At 49.6% G+C, this 25229-nt stretch overlaps 2 protein-coding genes across 2 annotated transcripts in view; both read right to left on the bottom strand.

Moving 5' to 3' along the window:
• Positions 1 to 10490, bottom strand: part of dock3 (dedicator of cytokinesis 3) — a 34520-nt gene extending 24030 nt beyond the window's left edge. Inside the window, exons 1-5 of the mRNA XM_068742098.1 lie at positions 10370 to 10490; positions 4347 to 4430; positions 3219 to 3259; positions 2283 to 2338; positions 1155 to 1251 (exon numbers count right to left, since the gene is read on the bottom strand). Of these exons, the coding sequence (XP_068598199.1) occupies positions 1155 to 1251; positions 2283 to 2338; positions 3219 to 3259; positions 4347 to 4430; positions 10370 to 10490 (399 nt within the window). The remainder of the gene's footprint in view (positions 1 to 1154; positions 1252 to 2282; positions 2339 to 3218; positions 3260 to 4346; positions 4431 to 10369) is intronic.
• A 5985-nt stretch (positions 10491 to 16475) lies between these two features.
• smpd4 (sphingomyelin phosphodiesterase 4) lies at positions 16476 to 23588 on the bottom strand. Its single transcript, XM_068742426.1, has 19 exons — positions 23550 to 23588; positions 23379 to 23465; positions 22917 to 23053; positions 22727 to 22802; positions 22536 to 22641; positions 22315 to 22367; positions 22059 to 22210; positions 21824 to 21956; positions 21465 to 21536; positions 20393 to 20530; positions 19386 to 19531; positions 19213 to 19303; positions 19035 to 19132; positions 18760 to 18923; positions 18203 to 18408; positions 17878 to 18108; positions 17666 to 17797; positions 17462 to 17590; positions 16476 to 17367 (listed from the first exon to the last, which is right to left on the bottom strand). Exons 1-19 carry the CDS (start codon positions 23586 to 23588, stop codon positions 17056 to 17058), a joined length of 2502 nt encoding a protein of 833 aa, XP_068598527.1. The 3' UTR covers positions 16476 to 17055.
• Between the last annotated feature and the right edge of the window lie 1641 nt (positions 23589 to 25229).

The raw sequence follows: 25229 nt of genomic DNA, 5'->3' as shown, positions 1-25229 counted from the left end.
ACGCAGCAGGATGTCCTGTAACCGTGGACACGAGAGAGGAGGACCAATCCCGTGTCAGGTGGAGCAACGGGCTGACAATAAAGTTAAAGTAATAATAAATCATGATGCCTAAAATAGTTTCTGAGTTGAGAGTCGAGTCAAACAGAATGAGACAACGCTCAAGGTGTAACCATGGCAACGAAACTATTACGAAACCCTCAAGGCCTTAATTAGCGAAAAAATGGTTGTGATGGTGTAAAAAAAAAAAAAGGCTGAATAGTTTTTGGACTCCAAACAAAACCCGGTCCCACAAAGAGAAAGTCCGTGTGGTAGCCATGGAAACGTGGGTAAAAAGAAGAAATCCCGACATAGTGAAAGGCTCCACCTTCGTGCTGCGTTTTGTTTTAAATGATTCCTGCTCAAACACATCCCAGACGTTCCCCTGAACGGAAATGAAGGCCTTCTGCACGGCGAACCGTCAGAACCTGAACGCAACGCGCTGCGTCTTTAAGCCCCGACCGCTGCAGCGCGTCGGTTTGAATTAACTCGTCTTCGTGGGCTTCCTCTGTACAGCTGTGGAAGAGGACAGCGCGACGCTAAAGAGCTGGAAGAGGCCTCCGCCCACTGGATGTCGTTCCTGTCAAAGCCCTTCATTTGCCTTTCTCTCCGCTTCACACGCAGAAATAGACTTATCTGGTTCGACATCAGCACGGAGGAGACAGCAGAGGGAGGGAATGAGAGAATGGGAAACACGAAAGGAAGGAAGGAAGGAAGAGATAGAAAAAGAGAAAAGAGAAGAAAAGGAGGAGGATCTGAGATTGGATTCCATCGCTCTGTGGATGAAACCGCCACGGTCACCTGAGTCGTCTCCTTGACACGAAGGAAACATTCATCCATCCATCCGACATCCATCCAACATCCATCCATCCATCCATCCGTCCATCCGTCATCCTTCCCGGCTTAGGAACCACATTACTTCCAGTAACTGAGAATCCACCCTCTTATCTTATCAGTGTGTCACTGTGTGCCGATTAGCCCCGCCCCCCATGACGTGATGTAATAACACCACAACAACATGTTTCTGATCACCTGACGCACGTAGACACACCTGAGAGAAGCGTTCAAATACAACCGCCCAAAGCTACGGTTCGTTTTAACGTCCGTAAACGTCTCACCACGTAGAGCTGCTTCCAGAGCCCCGCCCACTCCTGCAGCGTGGACGTCACCTCGGTAACGACGGCGTCCTCCAGAGGAACCACGGCTTCATGAGGCCTGAGAGCGGAACACAAAGACACACGCGGGTTTGAGTCTCCACGGAGACAAAGGATTCAGCTTAAAGAACAAAATCCAAACATGATTGGCTGATTCTGAGCCACGCCCACCGACCCTTCTGACCTATGACGTTGACCTTAAGGATCAGAACCAGACGTGTCTGTGACTCAGACCGGATCTCTGGGTACACACAGCCCCGGACACGGACCGGGATCCGGTCCCGTCGGACTGGGGGTGTGAACGCAGCCTCCGTTCTTCCTCTCCTCCCTCTGTTCACTACGATTCTGTCCATCGCGGGAGTGAAATCGCTGAGTCACTATATCCGCCCTGCAGTCAGGAATATTCCAGCACCTCCTCTGGGTTCTCCTCTTGCACTCCTTCCTCTCTCGCCTCCCAGCCGAGTCGCAGCCGGAGGCCTCCTGCTGATTTCACCCACATTAGTCACACCTGCACCCCCCAATGCTCCTCCTCCTCTCCTCCATAGTCTTTCCTTCCTCTTCTCATCCACCCTTCATTTGTTCTGGTACACTCATCGTTCCTTTTATTTTCTTTACTTCCATTAATGCTTTCCTTCATTCTTCCTTCCCTTCCCACTTCCTCTCTACCCTCCTGTTTTCCTTCTTATCTTCCCTCTCTCTTTTTTTGCTGAGCCTCTCCTTTCTTCCATCCCTCGCTTTTCTCAGGTACGTCCGTCTGAATATCAGATGCTTGATAAAACCTTGTTTTATCGGACGGGGAACCTTGAAAGGATTCACTGATTCTAATTCATTTACTCTCAGCCTTTAATTAAAAAGTGCTTGTGCAAATCGAGACAAGCTCCGCCCTGATTAATCTCTGATTAATCTGTACTTTAGAGTAAAGCTTTCAAATCATTACGCAAACGTCTTCAGAGTCATCCTCTTGAACTTGGAAGAAGGTTCATTACTTATTTAGAGAGAAGGAAACAGCTGATCTGACAGAAAACATCTCATCAAACTGTCATCTGGAAAACACACACACACACACACACACACACACACACACACACTTACCCTCGGTTGGTGACGACGGCTTTCTTCAGGTGGACGTAGCCGGCAGGGAAAACGCCCTGAAGAGATGAAGCCAGAAGAAAAAACAGTCAAAAAGTCAAAAGCTGACTGAGTGATGAGATCACAACTCCCTCCATTGTTGCTGTTTGATTCCTCAGCGATGAGGAGGAGACGTCGCCAACCATGACATCAGCAGAACATGAGACAAATAGTGCTGAGTCACGTATAAACAACCTCATGACAGGGCTGTGAAGGTGACTGTGTGCAAGGCCAATGCTACACTTCCACTGTGAACACACACACACTCAGAGAGCACAGACCTCCCCCAAGCAGCTCGCTCCCCTCCTAACTGGATCTACACCGTCCACATGGTGATCTGGATCATCACCAAAAGGTTCTAGATTGTTCTTGGTATCTTTATACACCAACCATGAAAAGTCAAAGTGAATCAGAGTTGATGTGTGTTTTTAACTGATTCTTGAATCCATAAATGGGTTTTAATGTTAAAATGTAATATTTGTTCCTGACCTCATTCTGGATCAGAACCAGAACACATGTTTCATGATGGTTCATATCGGACCCCTTTATGACTGGGATGTTTGGTGAGTGAATTTAATGCAGATTTTACAAGATAAGAGTTTTTGAAAAAGCCTCCATTATAAGTAAATGGGAAAATCCAGATGTTTTTCTATCCAGACTGGTATCCAAAAAATAATGTGTCTGTAATCATAAAAAAACCCATTTAGGAAACTAGTAGGTAAAGAAAAACCTCCATTAGGGTTCCTCTGTCATTTGTCTTCCCCGCTTCCCCTCCTTGTTTTTAAAGAATAACATTCCGTTAAGATTTAGAAAAGCATGGTGGAGAACGGTTGGGAGACGACATGAAGCTAAAGAGGAAGAGAAGAAGACGAGCTGAAGACGAAGGACGGGTCTCCTTACCTTGACGTTCGGTCTCCGGGTTGAGAATCCTCGGTACCATCCTGAAAGAAGACAGACGGCAAACCGTTTTCAGACGCTTTGACTCTATGTCTGACCTCAGTCTGAACCTTTTCAACCTCAGCTTCCATGATGACGCCGTGTTAATCAAGTCTCCTAATACCTAAGAGTTCAACGGTCCACGCTGAAATGAACCCAGCACCGCTGCACCAGAACTGGGCCCAGAATCTAACATTACCTCAGTCATCGCAGAACCGTTCTGTAAAGTTCTATCTGTGTTAGTTCTGCAGTACCACCAGAAACCATCGGAGGCAGTGTCCCCGTAATTCCTGCAGGAGCCGACGCGTTAACGACCCGCACACATCTCTGCTGAGGTTCTGGTTCTATTCCATTCTTGTTCATCTGTGGAGTTTAAATGAGCCTCGCTGAGAACGATTCACAAAAGCTGTGACATCGGTTTGTCGGCAGTTCCATGTATAATCTGATTGTAATATGGAGATGAGGGCGTCTAATTAATAACCAATCAGGATCCATTTACCACCACCATCATTAGACGGGCGTCCGCTCCCTTGCCTCTCGTCTATATGGAAATCAGAACCGCCTGGTGGGTTGAGACGAGACGTTGGAGGCCTGGCGACACGACAGGAAGCGTCTGAATGTGTCTGTGTTGGGTGGAATGGGCGACCGTCAGGTGTGTAAAGTGTCGGGTTACAAACTGCCTTCCATCGTCTCCACAGAAACGTCTAACATCCTCCACTAGAATGATTATTTAACAGCTGCTAAAACAGAATGACGTCTGTAGGGGGCAAGAAAGAAAGGAGGAGGGAAGACAGGAAGAAGGAGGGAAGAAAGTATTTGTGCAGTTGAACAGAGAACCATGTTGGACTCAAGTGTTCCGGATTCAGCCGCCGTTTGGAGGAGAGGAGGCGATAATGGGAATCCTCATCTTGGACCAAAGCTGACCCGGGTCCGGTCTGATAATCTCTGGAACCCGAGGGCCCGGATTAGAGCCTGACCCCTCTCAGAGAAACTTCATAATAAGACGGAGTCCGATGGGTTTTGGGCCGAACTCGGAAAAATATAAGCAGACAACAAGAGATGAAGAGGAGGAAGAGGAAGGTGAGGCCTTACCTTCACATTTCTCCAGAATCTGGACCGTCTCTCCCAGCTCCAGAGCCAGACCCTGGGCCACCGAACCCCGGAAGCTGCAGATCACTGGAGGAAGAGAGGGAACAGATGAGAGGGGTCTGGACCAGAACCGCACATGAACACCCAGGCTAAGCCCCGCCTTCCACCTGCCTGGCCAAACACCTCCACAGTCAGACCAGGAAGTTCTTATTGATGTTTTCTAGTAAGAAAATACAAAGCCAAATAAAGATTAGAATCTCATGTTTATTCATGTGAATGTTCTCGACCTTCAAAGGAGGAACTCAAGGTCAGATTCTCCTGAATGTTCTCCAGAGAGAGGCTAGCGTTGGTTACAGGGTTCAACCAGGGGTTTCCTCGTGTTAACGTTAGCATGCTAGCAGCACTTAAGATTCTAAAAATACTAACTATCCCCACAATATATAAAGACAAATTATTTCACAAAAACGCGGTAAAATCACAAATAAACAGAAGACCGAAGTCCAGCCTGTTGTCCCTGCTGAGTTCATGTCGGCTGTGAAACGCTGGACTTAAAGAACGACGTCCAAACCATCGGAACGTTCATTGTTACCAAAAATAAACAACAGCAAAAGCACAAACAATGATTAACCCCCTGCTGTTGCGTATACCCCTGGCCCCGCCTCGCATCTAAACCATCGGGGAGAATGGCCCAAATATTAATCCTCTCAACAGCAACAGTGAAAACAGCAACCCCCCCCCCCCCCAGAGGCAGAGGCTTTCCCATGCTGTCAGAACAACTGAACCGGACTGAGCCTTCAGCACAGAGTTAATACACAGTACAGCCTGGACACGTTCACCGCCGGGACGCGTTACTTTAACTAACAGCGATGCTGGTTAACACAAAAAACCTCCAGCTGCAGACGAGATCAAACTAGCAGCAGGAAAACTCCCGGAGCAGAATTTAAGATCGAGACCAGACTGGATTTAAAACATTCCTCTTCTCTGATTAATAAAGAAATCATCTGGGAATAAATCAGTCCTGGATTGAAGAGTGAAACCGATGAGGAGGAGGAAGATGAACAGTGAAGATAAACTGAAAGGCTGAATGAATGGTTCAGGTCGTTTTGTTCCCTGTTGTCGTATTTATTTAGGATTTATTCTGGACTCCGTCATGCAGAGCTTACCGTTTCTGAATTTTGCTCATTTCCAGCACCTTGGAATGATCGATGTGGCGCCGCAGACGCTAACGGCGCCGCTAGCATCAGTCAGCTGTGACAACCTGACAGCCTGGAGGTGACGGCCAGGCCTTTGAAGAAAGGAATTTCTGAAAGCTTGTAATTCAAACGTGCTCCGTGTTTAGCATGAGGGGCGACAACAACAAATGCAATACCTGTTTTGAACTTATTTCAAGTTAGCCACGGAGCAGAGGGCAACAAGAACCGGGTTTCGATCCCTACAGAACAAGCCGAGTCTTCTTCACAAAGCGACAACACATATCGTGAGATACGCGTGTTACACGCGTGTGCTTTTAATCAGTGAAACTGAAATACGAAATGGCTTCATAATCTCTCCACCAGACGGAAAAGGGAAGTCAAATCCTCATCTAAGGCTTTGGCAACGACGACTAATCAAATTTGTTCAGCTAAAAAAGAAGCTCAGAAAAAAACAAAAGCCGGATCATAAATCAGCAAACAAAACCAGAATGGTAAATAAAAGTTCAGGTTGAACCTTTAGCGAGGCTCCAGTGTGGATTACTGTGACTTCGCACACCTCTCCTGCTAGCATGCTACGCTCCTCAGTCACGTGCCTGCTTCATGCTAAAATTCACGTCATTCATTGGGTGAAAGACGATGTCACGAAGGTGCAAAGAATTAGAAATGAAAAGTTTGTCGCTGATTTATACTTTTATTGGCAGGAATCCCCTCAGAGTGTGAATCCGATCATCTTTAATCAGCCGCAGAGCTCCAATAGCGAACGAGCTATCGCAGCCGAGGCCGGAGAGGAAATCACCGTAGCAACCTCTGGAGACAGAGACGGGGAGACTGAAGGAGGGATGGGACGAACGAGGAAGTGGATGACAGGATGGAGAAAGAAAGAGAGCGCTGTAGGGAATGAAAAGGTGGATCGCTCATTAAAAACAAAACGCGGCGGGAGGGATGCGCTCCAGGAAGACATCAGTGATGAACATCGGTTCTACATTTGTGCTGCGGTAAAATCAAATCCGTCCTGAAGGTATTTCAGGATTCATTTTTGAACGCATACATTAAATAAAGGGGTTCATTAAAGTCGTTAGTTTCCACAGAGGGGGGGGGGGGGGGGGCATCTGTCAGATGCTATGTTAGCTTATATTAGCCCTATTTATGCTACATATGAACACAGCTAGCAGCTGATTAGCTTAGCCCCATATACAGACAGAGAGCATTGTGATCTTTGTGGCGTCCCTGTTGTCCGAGAGTCCTTAAAACTCCAATCCGAGCTTTCCCAACACTGAGCCCATCCGGGGAACGCGCGCTCGGAGACGGAGCATCTTAACTCTGAATCATTCATGGCTCTGGATGCGCCGCTGCAACCCTCGGCAGAGCGGCTGCAGCCTTTGTCGTTTCCATTTGGGTCAGAGCGAAGCCGTGCGTTGCACATAAACCCACAGTCTGCACATAATTCCCTCAATCTGGGAACAACCCAAGGCGTCGTGGTGGGAGGAAGGAAAACACGCATCTGTTCAGCTGTGAGAGCGAGTGGGAAGGGCCACAGAGATGCGGATGAACGGATGAATAACGTGCATTAGCAGACGGCCTCGGGACGCCGCTCTGAAAGCGCCACGCTCCACGGTGGCGAATAAAAGCTGCTGAGTGTGCAGTCGACCCGTACAAAGCGCCGTCATATTCAAGCACCGGGGATGTTTCATCTGGGGTCAGTCTGTCTCCATGAATGTTGGAGGTCGGAGGTTCTAGTAGCCGTGAATCAGATGGATGAAGAGGAGCATGACATGATGAAGGACTTGTTACGACTGTTTGTGTGTGTGTGTGTGTGTGTTAGCATAATTCCACACAAACTGATCCACCCGATTCCACAAAGGATGGAGGATGGCTGGACAGGTAGCGAGGAAGAACGTTCAGGAGAGGATCCGAGTGGAGCAAAGTGTCTGTTGATTTCTTTAACCGCTTTTATGTAATTAGATTCTTTTTAAAAATCGGTTAATGATATTTCATGACTCGGGGTGGAGGAGTGGGATGTCCTCCAAAAAAAGGCACCGCCTATATTTGGAGTGAGCCTTGTATGGTCTTCGTGTTTCAAAACGCGAATCCACTTCCTAATCCCGCCATGTCTGTTCTCCGCCTCGCCACCGCCGAGGAGCAACCTCCTCCGGCTGTAATTGATTTGTTTGAAATTGATCTGGACGAGAAGGAGGCCTGCTGATGACGTATTCTCGGACAAGAGAAGCATTAGCGGGATTAATCCGGATTAACGAGGAGAAAATCTGATGGACGGGAGGGACCCCTGACGGTCCCCCCTCCCACCATGAGTCTAAACAGATTAAATTTCACTCCTTTAACGTTCAGGTGAAGACGGCCGGTGTTTGGGTCTGTCCATCATGTCTCCAATCGTCTGTCCATCTGCAGACGTGTTCCTACTGACAGTAGGACTCCGCCCCATTCTACCATTATGATGTTACTAAATTCGCAGCCAATAGGATGCAGAGAAAAGCTCCACATGCTGTGCCTCCTCCAACACCGATTGGTCGGTTCCTGTGTTGTTTTTAATACTCAATAATTATTTAAAAATATTATAATTTGTATGTATAAATTAGATTACAAGCAATTATCTGTTGTATAAACAAAACAACAGTGAATGGATTTACACCACATGAAGCTACAATGTTAGCATTCAGTGAGCATTAGCATTAAATCTGACTCATCGGGGGGAAATCAGACCCAATCCCATCGCTACTGGGATTAACGGACCAGAGAGAGAGAGAGAGAGAGAGAGAGAGCCTCGGGCAACTGTTAAACTGATTTAATCAGATCAACTTACTGACCTGGATAAACTCTGCTCGACTGGAACACACAGCACCCCCCCCCCCCCCCCCCCCATGAGACCTGAGAGTGTCCCAGTGTGACGACCAATGGACAAATTACAGGAACTGTAAAGAGGGGGTTGAAATATTAAAACAATATCACATCTACAGACATAACGCCTCTACAGACCATAATAACGCCTCTACAGACCATAATAATGCCTCTACAGACCATAATAACACCTCTACAGACCGTAATAATGCCTCTACAGACACAACGCCTCTACAGACACAACGCCTCTACAGACCATAATAACACCTCTACAGACCAAAATAACGCCTCTACAGACACAACGCCTCTACAGACCATAATAACGCCTCTACAGACCATAATAACACCTCTAGAGACACAACGCCTCTACAGATCATAATAACGCCTCTACAGACCATAATAACACCTCTAGAGACACAACGCCTCTACAGACCCTAATAACACCTCTACAGACACAACGCCTCTACAGACCATAATAACACCTCTACAGACACAACGCCTCTACAGACCATAATAACACCTCTACAGACCATAATAACACCTCTACAGACCGTAATAATGCCTCTACAGACCGTAATAATGCCTCTACAGACCATAATAACACCTCTACAGACCATAATAACACCTCTACAGACCGTAATAATGCCTCTACAGACCGTAATAATGCCTCTACAGACCATAATAACACCTCTACAGACCATAATAACGCCTCTACAGACCGTAATAACGCCTCTACAGACCATAACAACACCTCTACAGACACAACGCCTCTACAGACCATAACAACACCTCTACAGACACAACGCCTCTACAGACCATAATAACACCTCTACAGACGAGAGGAGGTGACGCTGCTGCATGCCAGCTGAATTCACTGGGTTCTCTCTCCTTTACACAAGCGATTGTGTGCTTTCATGGTGCAATGCACAATAGTGTGTCAATGTGTCACGTTGCAGTTGTGTTGTGTGTCTGAACACATGGGGGGGGGGGGGGGGCACGCTAAGCAGGACCGCCTTTTGTCCCCTCAGACGACCATCAGCAGGACAGACTGACCCAGGACAGCAACCACCTGTGACATCATGACGATGGATGGAGGAGGGACGAGTGAAACCCAAGATTGAAACCACGGCTTGTTTTACCAAGTCTCCTGAACAGACGGGCTACTATCTGGAGACATCTTTGACCCCAGAGATGACTTGAGATGGGCTAATGCTAAAGTGGAGAGAGATATTGATGCTGAATTAGCTCACCTAGCTTATGTGACAACTTCAAATGACTCAGATCCTTTATCTGGTCAAAAAATAAAGAGATAAAATAAGCAATAGTTTACGATCATCTGAGTCAGTCAAGATGTTTAATCCAGCTAACTGATGATGTCATCACATCCTCACACGCATATAGCTTTAGAGCTACGTGCTTCATTTTGTACAATCTCACAGTGTCGTCGAACGGGAACCGACGCAGCGCCCTCACCTCCACATTTAGAAATGCTAGCTGAATAAGAGAGACAAAACAGACAAATGTCATCACTGTCGCTCCAAAGTGTTGCCATGTCAACCAAGGACTTCCTTACATAATTTCAGGGTTCCAGTTAGAGGTACGAATGCAAATGGAAACTACAACCACGATAGACCAACACCATCCGGTTCTGGAATGTTTATTAAAGGATTTTTTTTCCTTGAGAGACAATTTGCATTTCTAGCATTATGGATAACGATAGGAGAGAAATGACCTGATAGCATCGCCATGCAACGTAACAATCACCCACATGCATTGTATCATCGTGGATTAAAAACTTTATTTAAAAGATTAGCATATGAAAATTGTTTAATTATTTTTATAGTTGGAAATTTAAAGAAAACACACTCCTGTCACATGACTTCAGCTCGACTGTCATGTTCGGCATGAATGTGATGACGTCCCTTCATGTTTTCACCTTTATCCTCTCTTCCTTGTCATGTTTCTGTCCTCCAGTCCCACCTTTCTCCCCTGTCTCCTCCTCCAGCCCCGCCCTCGTCCCCAATGTCTCCTCCTCCAGTCCCGCCCACGTCCCCAATGTCTCCTCCTCCAGCCCCGCCCTCCTCCCCTCTGTCTCCTCCATCATGCATCCCCTCCCTTTATCAACCAACCACCCATTTATCAAGAAGATTTTACGCAAATATTTAAAATGTCAGAAATGAGAATTAAATGCATTTCCACCAGCTGCACTGAAGCAAATAAATCAAGCGCTCCTAAATGTCAAAAAGCCAATTCCTGTGAGGAATGGAAGCGATGGAAGACCGCCGCACGTCTTTCAAAAGCTCGGGTCGTTGGATTCCGAAATTCACCCTAAAGGAGGAAAAAGATTTATACTCATACAGAAACGTGTCAGAGCTGCTGCGACGACACGACGAAGAGGAAGAGGAGGAAGATGATCTCAGACAACCACATTATAATCTGCAGCATATGTTTAGACGTAACCTGATGAATTGTTGTTTTTGTTGTTATTTGCGGATTACTTCCCGATAAATTAGGGAAAAGGTTGCAGCAGTTTTGAAGTTAAATTCATGAAATATTTCCCTCATTTTCAGCCATTGTTCATCTTTAGGATGATGTCACTGCCGGTCCTGCAGCCAGCGGGACGGGATGATGGTCCAAAACTGGATACACGGAGAAAAAAGACTGATGAACGTCGTTCATCAACAAAAGCAAACTGAGGAAAACAAAATGTCTGTAAACTAACTGATAGTTCCACAGCTGAAGGAACCGGCTATAACGCTCTCTCACACACACAGAGGTCACCTGATTAACCTGGCTGTTCCCTCAGGGACCTGGCCTCCCCCCGTTACAAGTGTCCAGATGGTCCAGAAAGTGGAGCAGTGGGTTAAGCCTCTAACACACGGCTTAAAAACACACCAATCACTGACAGCACTACGGCAGCGTAGAGGACGCCTCCAGGACGCTAAACGCCATTACTGACTACATCCATCAATTATTATCCCGATTCATCTTTTCCTTCTTGGTTTGGAATGATGGAGTTTCCTGGCTGGTGCCGGCCGGGTTTAACTTCCGAGCTCGTCTCTCAGCAGCGTCTGAAACGACCTCATGAATGAACACGAGAATGGTTGCTATGGGTCACGACCGACAAAACCCCCTGCTGGGACCGGCCCATAGGTGTGTGTGTGTGTGCGGGGGGGGGGCGGCCTCAACCAGGCCCGATGGGTTCACGTCTCTTCCATATTTATTAAATTATAGAAGACTTAAACCTTTCTATGATGATAAAATGCAGCAGAATTCCATCTAATTAATACAGATTAATGTTAAATCAATCAATTCACAGCACCTGAGGGGGGGGGGGCATCTGGGCTGAAGTCAGATCTACCAGGACAATGCGTCTCACCTGAGGAAACGCCTGGGAAAATAATAAATCTAAAGTCTGAAGGGGAGGAGTCAACGTGTTTGCTAGCCCGAAAGATGAAGACAAGTCCACTGTAGCATCTTCAGCTAATGTAAGCTCCCTTAGCATTGTTGCTGGTGTTAGCATGTCTGTAGCGGCTTCGGCTAATGTCAGCATATCTGTAACAGCATTGTACATTGTCAAGTACAACTAGCTAATAAGCGAGGTTGTAGTCGTACGAAGCAGAAACAGGAAGACAGAATGCAGTCGTTCATTTTCACTAGAACATTTAATTTAGCCACTGGACGGATCAATTCCTCGCTGCAGAGAAACATGTTAAAGTTGTCATTTGTCTGTTTTCCAGTAGTTCCCCAAACCCTATCCAATCAGAACGCTCCGATTCTCGTCGTCACTTTCACCAAACACGAACAAGGAGGCAGACCTGCTGCTAAACGCAGGTTTGGAATGTAACGTCAACAAGTAAGCAATGAGCGGCCGGACAGTTTCAACGCATCCGTGCTGTTTCTGAACGTTAGCGCGTTCTTGGAGAACACTACGTGTGGACATGGCCTCAAGGTCAGAGGATGAACTGTATTACTCTCTTTAAAGTATGCTGATTACTATCGGTACCTTTTTAGCACCATGCAGCCCTAGCCGAAATGATTTACTGCACTATCAAACCCTAAAAACCCTCAATAAACCTATTTTCAGGTTGTTTTCCAGATAATCTGCTATAAAAAGAGGAACTATTAAAATCCCAGATCAACATTTGCAGGCTCTTAGCGGGCGCCGCCGCCAGACTCTTAACATCTATCAATAACTAATGTGTCTGATTCCTTGTTTTCCTCTGTAACGGCCGCCGCTCAGAAACGATCAGACGCTTTGTTTTACAATAAAAGGAGGTAAATATTAAAACGACCTCCCAGTGGGGCGAACGCGAACCGTTACGATGCCTCCAAGAAAAAAAGAAAAAAGGCGACCTTTGCATTTGGGACGCTTTATAGCAAACACGTTCGTTGCCGTTCTATTGCATTATGGGTAATGGACACCAAGCTTTTTAAGGAACAGAAAATCGGTAAGCTTTTAAGTCTCAAATGGAGCGTTTTAGTAATCCGGTTACACTCGGGGCGGCGTGAGAAAAGGCGAGGTCTGAAAGGGTTGAGGAGCGGATCATCCTCCCGGGACACTGAAACGGCGAGCAGCAACGAACACCCATAAACTTCTCCAGCGCTCGTAAGCAGGCGTGGAGGAGAAGACGCGCTCTGCAGCCATCACTGAGGATGGGTGGCGCTAATCGGGTCGATGGAAACCTCCATCAGGAGGTGGGAACATTTAAACTGCACGTCAATCATTCACAATAATAAATGATCGATCTGACCCGGGAGAGAAAAACAAGCAACGAGCTCCGCGATCCAGATGTTCTACGGGACGGACGGAACCCGCCCTTAAACTGACGTCATCGGAACAGACACTTTCTGCTGCTATCAGATACTGATCAGATCAATCATGATCAATCATGAAGCAGTGAACTAAAATAAATGTGGTTCAGAACATTGGTAAATCGGAGACACTGAAGACGATCCCACCACTCCGGCGGAACGCCGTCGTATTCATGGTGGAACCGATCCTTCCAGGGTGTCTGCAGAAAACTGAGTGTAACCATAACAACCGTGAACATCTCCTACAAAATGCTGCTGAGACACACGCACACACACACACACACACACACACACACACTGGCCGGCTTCCAGCCTGAGATGCACCACATCCAAAGCACGACTTCTTCCTGACGCACGAACCACAAATTAAAACTTTCGTTTTTCACTCCCTCTCAAACGTTATGAAGATAAAATGGAAGATGGGTTCGTTTCTCCCTCCAACGCGGGATGCTAATTATCTTTCCCGTGAAACCTTTGCGCCCTTTAAGAGCAACTTGTATGGATGAATAATGGATATAAAACCCAGGCTGCTTGCGTACGTGTGCTCAAAAGCAGGTCCTCGTGCACCGCCCCCGGTCAAACACTGGACGGGACATCTGAGAGGAACAGTTCTCCAAAATCATCACCATCTCCTCGACCTCATCTTGATGGGAAGAACGCTAAACGTTCTGTCTCCACAAACATCCCTGGAGCTTCACAGCAAACAACAACAACAACAAACAAATGACTCCCAAGCTTCCAGGTGGGTTCCGTGTTTTCTGCGAGTGTGAGAACCACGAACGGGGGGGGGGGGGGGGGGGGGGGGCACGCTGCATTCAGGGACCTCCATGGGAGCCACAAAGCTGCATTCATGCAGCTGAATAGCTGTTTTCTCCGAGCGGCCAGTCGTCATCCCGATCTGCCGGAGCCTCCGTGGAACGCCGGGTTGGTATGCAGAACCTCATCCAGCAAAAACACACACGGGTTGAGCAGCACGCCGACATGAGACGCGGACGGGACGCGGGACGTCTTCAACAGGACAGACGACGTCCCAACTTCGTCCGTTGTTTGAGGAACTCCTGCTTCCTGGAATCAGGACGGGAGGGTTTACATCAGACGTTCCTCGTCATTGATCCGGATCCCAGGTGTTCACATCTCTGCACGCACTCGGGCCCGGTCCTGATGCGGAGCGGAGGCGTGTCCTGCGTTACCACGGAAACACGCCTGAAGGATAAACGACGAACACGGAACTATATCCGGGCGCCGGTTCTTATAGAACCTGACCGTGAAAACGTCAGGTGATCGTGATTCTACCCGTCATGTGATAATGAACGGACCAATAGGAGAAGGCGTTTCAAACGCAGGGTGCATCCCGAGGTGAGCCCTTCGCCCAGGTGGAGTTAAACCACACTGTGAAGCATCACAGCAGCGATTAGAACTGCGTGACCCCGCGTGACCCTGCGTGACCCCCCGCCCCTCAGAAAACGTCAGACCGCCTCTGCTGCATAGAGGGAAGAGAATACCTCCACCATCATCATCATCATCATCATCATCACACTCCTCGACTCACCGACTCCGACCTTCTCCTCCTCCGTCGGGGTCCACATCCTGTCCCGCGGTGCGTCGCTTCGTGGGAATCCTGCGGAGGTGCGTTCACGGGGGGGGGGGGAGGGGGGGGTAAAAGTTAACTTCGGGATGATGGGATGGGGAAACACTCTCCGGGTGTTGATGGGGTTTTCCTAGTGATTCCTATCCTGTCGGGTTTGGAGTGACGCATGGCGCAATGGTCCGTCTCTGCGGAGACCCCCCGCCGCCAGAACGCGCATCCAGAACGGCCCCGGGGTTCCGCGTCACCGCGCTGGGAGGATTTAATTCTACCGCAAACGCTCCGAAATTCTGCGACGAATATATGAAGCACGGAACCGGGGGGGGGGGGGGGGGGGGCGTCCGGTGACACCGTCCGAGAGCGCGTAAGTCGAAAGAATCGTCACTCCGTTAGATTCAGCCCGGCAGGGATTCGGTTCTCCATCGGTGCACCGTCTCCCGGTGACGTTTCATTCCGGCGCTTTTACGCACCAGCTTAACCGAACGTAACACGAGCAGAGCTGGGAATGCGACGTCCGTCCCTTCCGTGCGCGGGTCCGGTGTGAACCGGCTGAGTCGTGCGTAGCGGCGGGGAAGCCCGCATCGGTTTAAGAGGATCTGGTTTACTGGGGGGGGGGGCTCGTTAAAGGTTACCGAACATCAGCGGCGACGTGACGCGCGGGCTGAACCGGCACGTTAAATAATCCATTATGGACGCACACGCACACGCACACGCACACACCGCCGTGCAATTAGTGCGAAAAAGTTCTCATTTACCACAAAACCTCACGCGACTCCACGTGACATCATTCCCGCGGCGGTGCGTGATTTACGGTCGTTTCCCGCGAAGGCGCGTGAGCAGGGCATGCCGCTGATTGGTTGTGCGTATTACGCCGCCGTGTGTATATTAGTGGGTAATACGCCTGTGGCGACGTCATCACGACAGGCCCCGCCTTCATAAAGTAACCATGGTGACGTCAAGCCAATTGAAGTGAAAACGTGCCAAAAGAAAAGCCGATTTAGGGTAATTGTAGTAACTCCTGTACGTCCTCGAGTTTTTAATTCAAACAGTAAATTATTTATTGGTGAAATGACTTGAAGTGATTCTTTCCACCGTTTAATCAAACACATTTGAATTTGATCTATTTGGCTAACAGTCGTCGCTAACGTTCTTTAGATTAAATCTGAATGAATGTCCAATAAAAAGTCAAAAACAAAAATTAGGAAGTCAAAGGTTAATGAGTTAAAATCAGCTAACTAATTAGCCTTAGCACGTATCATACTTGTAGACAGGATATTTCATCTTTAACCTTTATTATTGGTGAATATTTTATATTTACCAGTAAAATAATTTATTTTGAAGTGGTTTGACATTTAAAAGATGTTAAATAATTATTGCCACCGTTTAATAATTCACGGGCAATAGAACAGTTGTAGCTAATATTCATTAGCCCGGTTTGAACTCAAATCAACCGTAAAGGGTTTACGTTTAAGATGCTGCAGCGCTACATCTGAGCTTTATCATAGATCAAGTCATTCATTTAATTTTAACACGACTGCAGATTATCACATTTTTCATTGAATGTCAGAACAAGTTAGAAAGCTGACCTCTCTGACGTGCGCGATGGACTTTGTAGTTTTTCCAGACCTGTATTTTTCTGCTGGGTTCAGGCGTCATCTGTCAAATAACGAATAAACCAAAGACGATAGAAGCACTGGTTTATTTAATTTACACCTTTAGAATATGCCCATTGTGAAAAATCCCAACACAAAATCAAAGCTGTGTTTTTATTTACATTTACGAGTCATATGAAAACAAGGTCGGCGCTGCCGGGGCTCCGTCTCGGCTCGACACCGGCAGGTTCCATCCAGCTTCCAGAAACACAGTCGGGCTCAGGCGGGATGACAGAAACTGGAGTCATTTTGGAGTTTGAAGGAAAATTCACCCAATTATTAAAAATTCTTTCAACCACCTTCGACTCGCTCTCATGGAGGAGGAAAAGTCCTCAAACGTTTCTGGAGCTTCACAGTAAAACGCGTTCTGTGTTCTGACAAACAGCTCAAGATGCAGACGAGTTCCAGAACCAGACAGAATGGACGGACGCGAACGAAGACAAAGTGTCCAGGAGCTCCGACCCCGGGGCCCGGCAGACCTGGACTGGTTCACACGAGACACTCCAGATTCGTGTTTTGCTGCGAAGCTCCGGAAATGTTTTGTGGAAACAGAATTCTCTTGTCCAAATCAGATCCCGCCGTGCTTTCCAGACATGAAGGAACCTGCTGCTCCGCTAGCGCGTCTTCAGCTTGTCTCCGAACAGCGTCATCAGGAGTCCGTGGAGGAAGACCCCAGTGAGGATGAGGAGGGTGCTGGACAGGGGGCCGAAGCACAGGAGCGCTCCCAGCGCGTAGAGCAGCAGCAGCAGCAGGATGGTCCTGTAGCTGCCCAGCGGCCTCAGGCTCAGCCTCGGCTCCCGGAGCGGCCGCCGGGTCGCCGGGCCCTGCCGTCGACCCGAGCCGGAATCAGGATCGGTCAAGTAGTGACGACCCAGGCGGCCCAGGAAGCCCGGCCGCGAGCAGAGGGCGTTCATGTGTCCTCCAAACTGCAAGGGGGGGACAACAGGACATCTTTAATGGCCGACTCCCACCCCCCCCGTCTGTGGCCGCGTCACTCATCGATAAAGCGAACTAGCCTACCCGCTCATTGAGCAGCACCGAGATCCGGTAGAGCAGCCTGACCAGCAGGGCGCTCTCGTAGCTCCGGATGGGCTGGAGCTCCGGGTCTCCTTGGTAGCGGATGTCGAACCTGCGCAGTCCGTTGATGATCTGAACACACAGCGAGCCGGGTCAGAGAGCGACCCGCGGTTCTGAAAGCCGCCCTCCCCCCGTCGAAACACCGACCTGCCTCCTGCCCAGGTCCGTCAGGACCAGCCCGTCCTCCCCCTGGACGCAGTCGGGCAGCTGTCTGCTGCTGCCGTCGTCCTGGGACGAGCCCAGGTTGGATACGAGCTGAGTCAGCTGACCCTGGGTCAGCTGGGAAACCACAAACGCCAACAGGCGGGGTCAAAGGACAGATCGAAGTTAAACCTCAGCGACGGTGAAGAGGATCGGACCTTGAAGATCTGGCACAGGTTCTCCAGGGCCCTGTCCAGGAACTCGTGGGTCTTCCTCAGGCATTCTCCGCTCTCCTCGGGCTCCGCCCCCGAGAAGGTGTTGTTGAGATCAGCGGCGCCCATCCCAAACCAGGACAGGAAGGAGGTGTTGGCCGCCGCCTCGCTGGCGTGGTCCGATATCTTCTTCGCCGTGTGTCTGGCTTGAGCAATGATCTGGATCAACTTCATGACCTGTGGGACGGATCAGACTGTGACTTTGTGGGGCCCCGCCCCCCCTCCCCCGACGGCGCCACGCGGGATCCACGAGGCGACAGGAAGAACTCACCTCCCCTCTGAGCTCGGCGCCAAACATCTGCTTGTACTGGCAGTCCTGGCCCTCCAGGGCGTAGACGTGACTCTTCACCCTGAACACCATGTCAGTCATCACCCGCTGCCGTGGCGACAGGTAGCTGCCCCCCTGGCTCGGCGTCGGGTTGCCTCGGGGCTGCCGGTGGTGGAGGACGTGCTCCGGCTCCAGGAACAACTGCTCTCCTGGTGGGAGACGCCAGACGGGCTTGAGTAGAGCGTCTTCCTGACGAGTCGCTAATGGCCCCGCCCCCGACGACGGCGTCTCTAGAGATGCTTTAAACCCGATGCAGATCCAGAAACCAGCCTGAGGCATCCCAGCCCATTCCTCATGGACCAAGATCTCCAGGTCTGGAATAGAACATTCCCAGCAGAATGCTAACACCCGGCTAATTAGCACCGAGCAGCCTGCCAGAGACAGGAGGGCTGTTCAGAAAGTCAAAGACCGGAGGGAAGGATAACGACTGCGCCTCCAGGATGTGGCCTCTGGTGCTGCACCCAAAAAACCCGCACCCTGTAGCCGACAAACGTTCTGACCTTTCTGGATCATCTCAGCCAGGTTTGGCTGAGAAAACACTTTGGCCACCCTGAAGACCATCAGGGCGTTCCGGACGTTAACCAGGTCGGTCCTCACGGCTCGGTTCAGGAAGACCTGGAAGAGCTTTGTGTAGATGAGCAGGTTCTCCTGCACAAACGACTCCCTGGAAGAGAACCAGGCGGCGTCGGCTCACATTCGCATTTACGCGTAGTCGTCAGCGGGGAGGGGGGGGGCACAAAACTCCGGGATGGGATCCCCCGAGATCCGGACTCACCATTTGTCAGCGACGGTTCTGTTCTGTTCTGGCTGTTGGTTGATCTTCTCCCCGGTGTATCTCCACGGCTGGATGTAGCTCAGCCACGTCTCCAACACCTGAACACGAGAGACAAATCAGGACCGAAACGCCAGAAGAGGAGCGACTGAATTCGGGGGGGGGGGGGGGGGGGGCGTACGGCTCTGAAGGAGGCGTCCAGCGGCCAGTGACCGAAGCAATGCTGCAGGAAGAGGTGGAGCTTCTGCTGAACGAACCGCTTCACCACCACCCTGCAGGCGAGAGGAGACACGGGCGTCTCAAGACAGGAGCTCGGCTCTGCCTTACGCCGTTGCCGGGGCGACCGCTGCTCACCTCTTGAACTCCTCCAGAGGGCTGGCGTGGGCGTGGGAGTGGGCGGAGGCCAGCTGCTCCAGCTTCTGGCTGTTGGAGAAGGCGTGCAGGTGCTTGACCAGGAGGCGCACCACCAGCACGTGCTCCTCCGTCGGGTTGAACGGTTCCTGCAAAGGCAACCCAGCCACAAAGGTATCGGCCAATCAGCTCCCAGCATTCAAAAAAAAGCAGCAGCCAACGGTAACGCATAGCAGTCCGAAAAGCAGCCAACCGCCCCCCCCCCCCCCAGCTCAGAGCATCGTCCGGTTTATAGAGGACAGAGGTCTCACACATACAGGAACAACCATCGCCTCTCTGTGATGGGAGGAGGCTGATCCTGGACCAGCGGTCCTGGTTCTGGTCTCAGGAAGCGTCTGTGGATCTCTGGATTATCTATAAACGAGTAAATTTACACGCTCTTCATCCGACACGCCAGCGTTCGAGGATCCGACGACGCACTAAGGCCCAGAACTGGGCCGTAATAACGGGCAGACCTCAGTGCTCCATTAGCGGCTTGCAGCAAAGCTTCTACAGGTCAGCGAGCACAAGCAGCCCCCCCCCCCCCCCCCCTGTGAAGCATCAAAGCAGCGGCGTGAACAGAGAGAAACTTTCATTAGTTAACGCAAAGCACGCTGAAAAAAATAAAATAAAAACCCCCAGCATGCATTAAAACACAAAAGCAGTCAAAGCGAAAAACTCAAACGCTTCATTCCAGGGTTACTCTCTACGTCAAGGATACTTCTCTCTTCGACTGATACCAGCCCACCATTGGCTAGCTCATGTTTGTGATGTCACACACACTGCAAACATGGCCGCCCCTACGTGAAGGTTGTCATGGTTACGTTGGGAAAACCTGGCTTGATGGGGTTTTTTTCCCCCCGTCTATGTGGGACCATCCTTTAGTGAACCCGGATCATTCTGGATGTCATTCCGTGACGCTCCCCGGAGAGAAGTAGCCTTGACCGGGAACGCTACTCACTGAGGTTTACCTCCACGAGACCCCAGAGGGGCGGGGGTGAGTGAAAAGGTGAAAGTACTTGGTAGGTGTGGAGGGTCCCAGAGCCGGGTGGGACGTGGGGTCGGCACGGCATGCTGGACATACTGAGGCGGTGCTGCAGCAGCGCCAGCTGTTCACCCGCAAACCACCAGGGGGGTGAGAGGAAGAGGAGGAGGAAAAGTGACAAGGGAGGAAGAGGAGGAAGGAAAATGTGGCAGGATGAAGGAATACAGGAGGAGGAGAGTCCAACCAGACAGAAATAATCGATCAAAATGTTCAGGAGCGAAAAGCAGAAAACAGGAGAGGAGACAAACAAAAAATATTGACTGTAGGAAGGACGAGGCAGAGGCGGTTCTACCGGGGCCGCACGGCACTGACCAGCCGTGACATCACAGTCACATGACAGGAAGGTTCGGTTTCTGGATGACATCATGTTTCGGGACATTCAGGCTGGGGGGCTTTTTGTAATGAATAATTCTGCGTCGTCGGCTTTTCAGTGCCGCGCCGCCCCGGATGAGACGCTCACACAATCAGGATTACGTTTCTGTCACTTTAAGACGTTCGACGACAAACTGGGAAAGTGTTTAACACGGAAACTGAACACAGCGGTTAGTCTGTTTGAGAGGCGAGGATCTCCTCCAGGAGTCATGCTTAAAAAGAAGGAGGTTCACACGAGGAGCGGAGGCACCGTTTCCTCTGCAGCCTCAACAGAACTCAGTACCAGATAATCAATCATGTATCTCTCCAGCAAATATCTGATCCCAAATGATGACCATAATCAATAGTGACAATAACATTGTGTGTAAAGCGAGACGCTGTGTTAAATAAAGGCTACAGCATCGTAGGAGGAGGAGGGAGGCGCAGGAAACACATGGCTTTGTCTCAATGCAGCAGCTTGACAAGCAGCGCCTGCAGCTAGCTTGCTCTATCTGCAGCTACCTGCGGCTAGCTGTGTGTTCCACCCTGGGCCTGCAGGGATGGGGCGGAGTTCACGGAGCCGGTGGTCAACCAATCAGCAGCCGGCTGTGCGATGCTGCAGTGGGGGGGGCGGGTCTTTCTCTTACCTTGACCTGAGGAGACTGCATCCTCTGGTACATCTCCAGAGAGTAGTGATGGAGCCAGATCTCCACACACATCTGAAGACAGACGGGCAGAATCAGCCCCACAGAGACACGGACGCCGTTCAGACATGACAGGATGACGACAGGAACACGTGAAAGCTTATCGTTGTTTCCATGGAAACGTGCAAAGCTCTTTCGAGGCCCAATTCCCAAAGTTTCATGGAAAGACAAAAACAATGTCCACAGTGGTGGGATACATCTTGTGCAGGAACCTGTTTAGATGCTCTGTTGAAATGCATTTTCTCCTGACCCGGTTCTGAAGAACCGGGTTCCTCCCTGCAGACGGGACGCTCAGATCTCACCTGCAGCAGAGCCTCGGTTCTCCAGATCTCCTGAGCAGCCGGGTCTGCGTTGGCTGATGACTGGTGGAATATGTGGTGTTTCAGGAGGCTGGGGCTGTGGACGCCATAACCAGCGAACGACACGCCGGAGGATCTGCTGGACGCGAGGAACAAGGAGCGAACATTTTAATCCTTAAACGCACAGAACCTCATCCTCTGCTACAGACGGGCGGAAATACGGCCTCGCCGTGAAGACCTCGGCGACGGAGCGGCGACGGAGCCTCTGGGGTCGGAGAAGGGGGAGGGGGGCACGCTTCCTTCAACGGGGAGGAAGTACTTGAGGTAAGTGTCCACCAGCACGAAGTAGGCGCTGTCAGTGGAGCTCCCGTGCTGACCCTGAGGATAGATCTGAAGAAAAAGGCGACGGCCTGAGAAATACTTACACGGATTTAAAAGCGCATAATAAAGAGCTTTATGCCGAACGGGCCTCGATGATGTTTCACTGAACTTACCTTTGGTGTGATGAGACAGAAGGCAAAATTAAACAAGAAGAATTCAAAAGGGTCTGCAGGGACATTAAGGAAGAGACAAACAGCAGCGAAGTCAAAGTCCTGATGTCTCAGACGGGCGTCTGTCGCTCCGCTAAACGCTAAACAAAGACTACAGACACGGAAATGGCGAGGTCACACAGACAGAGCCGGATCAGAGGTCCCAGGGTGCACTGGGAGGATACTGAGAGCGAGGTTCATGGTCAGCTGACCAGGGGGCAGTTGCAGCTTGTTGTGGAACAGAGGACAGTCCGGGAGAACCCCCTCCTGGATGCAGGCCTTCACCGGACCCTGAAGACAAACGGGAGGACGAAGCTCAGGCTACAGGAAGGCGAAACCGAAGGAGGCAGAAGCTCAGACGACGACGCCGTCTCACCGGGAGGTAGCTGACCGGGAGTTCGTATTTATACTCCTCTGCCTGGAGTTTATACACGAGCTTCATCATCGGCCCGCTGGACACAAAGGGAGACGCAAAAAAAAAAGGTTGAGCGCGGATTCCGATTCTTCAAACGACGACCGAGGAACTCGTGAAGCGGGGATCGTCCACAGGAAGAGGCGGAGCCTACCTCGGGTTGAGAAACTCCAGGACGACGTGGAACTCGGTGGTCCGCGAATGCAGCAGCCGCAGGTTCCAGCCGGAGACGACGCCGTCCAGACTTCCAAAAACGCTCTCCACCAGCCAGGGGAAGATCAGGTGGAGCTCCTGGAAGCACGCTGGAGTCAGAAACCAGAGGGGGAAACGGCGCCACCACCTGTCTACGTTGGGGCGAGGCGGACTCAGAGCTGCCAGGACGGACAAGCTGGAAATAGCAGCGGCCATTGTTTCACTGCGACATAGCCGAGCCCGAAGCTACGGGCGACAGGGAAGCCCACGCAGACCGGAATCCTGCTGCTGGACACTCGTCCTTTGTCACTGAAGCGCCATGGAGGACAACAGAGACGGCCTCCATCACCACGGTGAGCAGCACAAGGGGACATCAATCATCGTCGATCAATTACAGAGAGGTCTGCGGTGGGATAGCGATTACCTTAGCAGGATATTCATCGATGATCTTCACCAGATCTTGGCATCGCTGCAGGAGCGTTTTGGTTCCTGAATCAGCTTTAAGGTTGACCTGGAGATTATAAAATATGATATGAACAACAACAACACCGGAATAGAAGAAGAACCATCGACACGCGTCGACATTCAGACTCACCAGTAAGAAGCTTTGCTGTTGCAACGTCGGAGCGGCCATGTCCGATTCTCATGCAGTTGATCTCCTAGCTGGACAAGATAAACACGCACGAAACTTTTACTTTCCCAGCCGGATGGAGACATAACCCGAACCCGAACCCGAACCCGACCGGAAAAATAAACTGTTATTATATTATTAGAAGAAATGGGCGCCGCGGTCACAGATCGATAACCGTATACGCGTGCAAGTCCCACAACAAGGTGGGGAAAACTGACTCAAACAAACCAGCAACTCAGCTAGAGCTAGGCGGCTACAGCTAACCAGCTAACGCTAGCTAGCGAGGCTACATAAACTCAGCGACAGCGGTGAACTCGCAGCGTGTCCGTGAAAAACAACGCGCAGGCCGCGCGGAAGTCCGTTAGCGTTCACGGGAACGCAGTTTTACCTTCGCGACTGAACGCAATTCAAAATATCGACTCCTTTCCCATCAGCGTGATTCAAACAGGACGGAAAGTGCGGCAGTGGGTGGAGTCTTCTTCGTTCGTGTTTTGGTTGGCAGTCTTCCAGGCTCGTTACTGCCACCCTCTGGAATTACTTAAAACCTCCAACTTGATTTTCCACTGTCCGTGACCGGAGCCTCCTCTTCTTTTTCCTCTTCGTCATCATTTGTTTCTTATCGAGTCTGCAATTTTTTCTTAAACATAAATAAAAAAAGAGTTTCTGTCCGTGCCATGTTCGGTTGACATAATAACAGACGTAACCTGATATAAACTTAAAACAAATTGCATGATTTTTGTCTACAGTTGAAAACATATGACACACCATTCCATGAGTGAAAGAAATCTGATCTCTTTAATGTTTTAATTTGTTTAGTTTCGTGAATTTTTCACATACAGTATAACACACATTCATTACTCAGTTCTTGTTCTCAAATCTCTTTAAAGTTAAGCATTTTTCTTTTGAAAATACAAAAAATATATATACTAAATTTTGATAAGCAGAGAAAGAAAACTAGCAAAAATAGAGTTCTTTAATATACATAGATATGTGTTATAACACTTATAACACATGGTAGGATTACTAAACTATACATGACCTATTCACCCCGGTCTAGGTGATGTCTGCGTTTGAGGCCTGCATTCAAATCACAATGAAGCAACAGTTCAGAATTACATCGCAGAAGAAACAAATACATGTAGAAATGTATTTGTTAAAAACAGTTAATTATGTCGCAGTAACTTGGGCAAACACTTTTCTTTTTTATGTCCTATATAGAATATATAGTCTGTAGAGTCATTACTTCTAAATAAAAGCAAACCGTATGACTATTTTAAGCCACTCGTCTTTCTGATGCTTCATCAGTAACCTTAAAGTCGAGCTTGTTAAGCTAGTTAGCTGAACTGAAAATAAGAACTGACTTCATTCCTGACCATCGATTTAAAATCGTTCCCTCTTCCTCTTTTGTCTTTCTGGTGTTCTTGGAGTATTCCTGGTCTTTAGTTGTCCCTGTCCCATCCTGTGTTTCCAGCATCGGATTAAAATTGAGCACATATTTACAGTTGTGAAGGAAGATAATGAAGTTAAATATTTGTCTCCGTCCCGTCTGTAATAAAGAGCAAAGACGGGAATGACCAGTAAAGAGCCGAGCGGTTCTGCCACCTGGTCCAGTGTGAATTTGTCCTCACCGGTGCAAACGGACTC

Source organism: Brachionichthys hirsutus, chromosome 8, assembly GCF_040956055.1.
Source record: "Brachionichthys hirsutus isolate HB-005 chromosome 8, CSIRO-AGI_Bhir_v1, whole genome shotgun sequence".
NCBI classification, from domain to species: domain Eukaryota; kingdom Metazoa; phylum Chordata; class Actinopteri; order Lophiiformes; family Brachionichthyidae; genus Brachionichthys; species Brachionichthys hirsutus.
This window is presented reverse-complemented; position numbering and strand designations above follow the sequence as displayed.

Bases quoted from the DNA above. Each gene is read 5' to 3' on its own strand.
- smpd4 (XM_068742426.1), bottom strand. From the start codon at position 23,588: ATGGCCGCTCCGACGTTGCAACAGCAAAGCTTCTTACTG. The intron at 21,537-21,823 runs GTGAGATCTGAG...GTCTGTCTTCAG, and splicing joins GAACCGAGGCTCTGCTGCAG to ATGTGTGTGGAGATCTGGCT. The intron at 18,924-19,034 runs GTGAGTCCGGAT...GTTCTCTTCCAG, and splicing joins AGAACCGTCGCTGACAAATG to GGAGTCGTTTGTGCAGGAGA.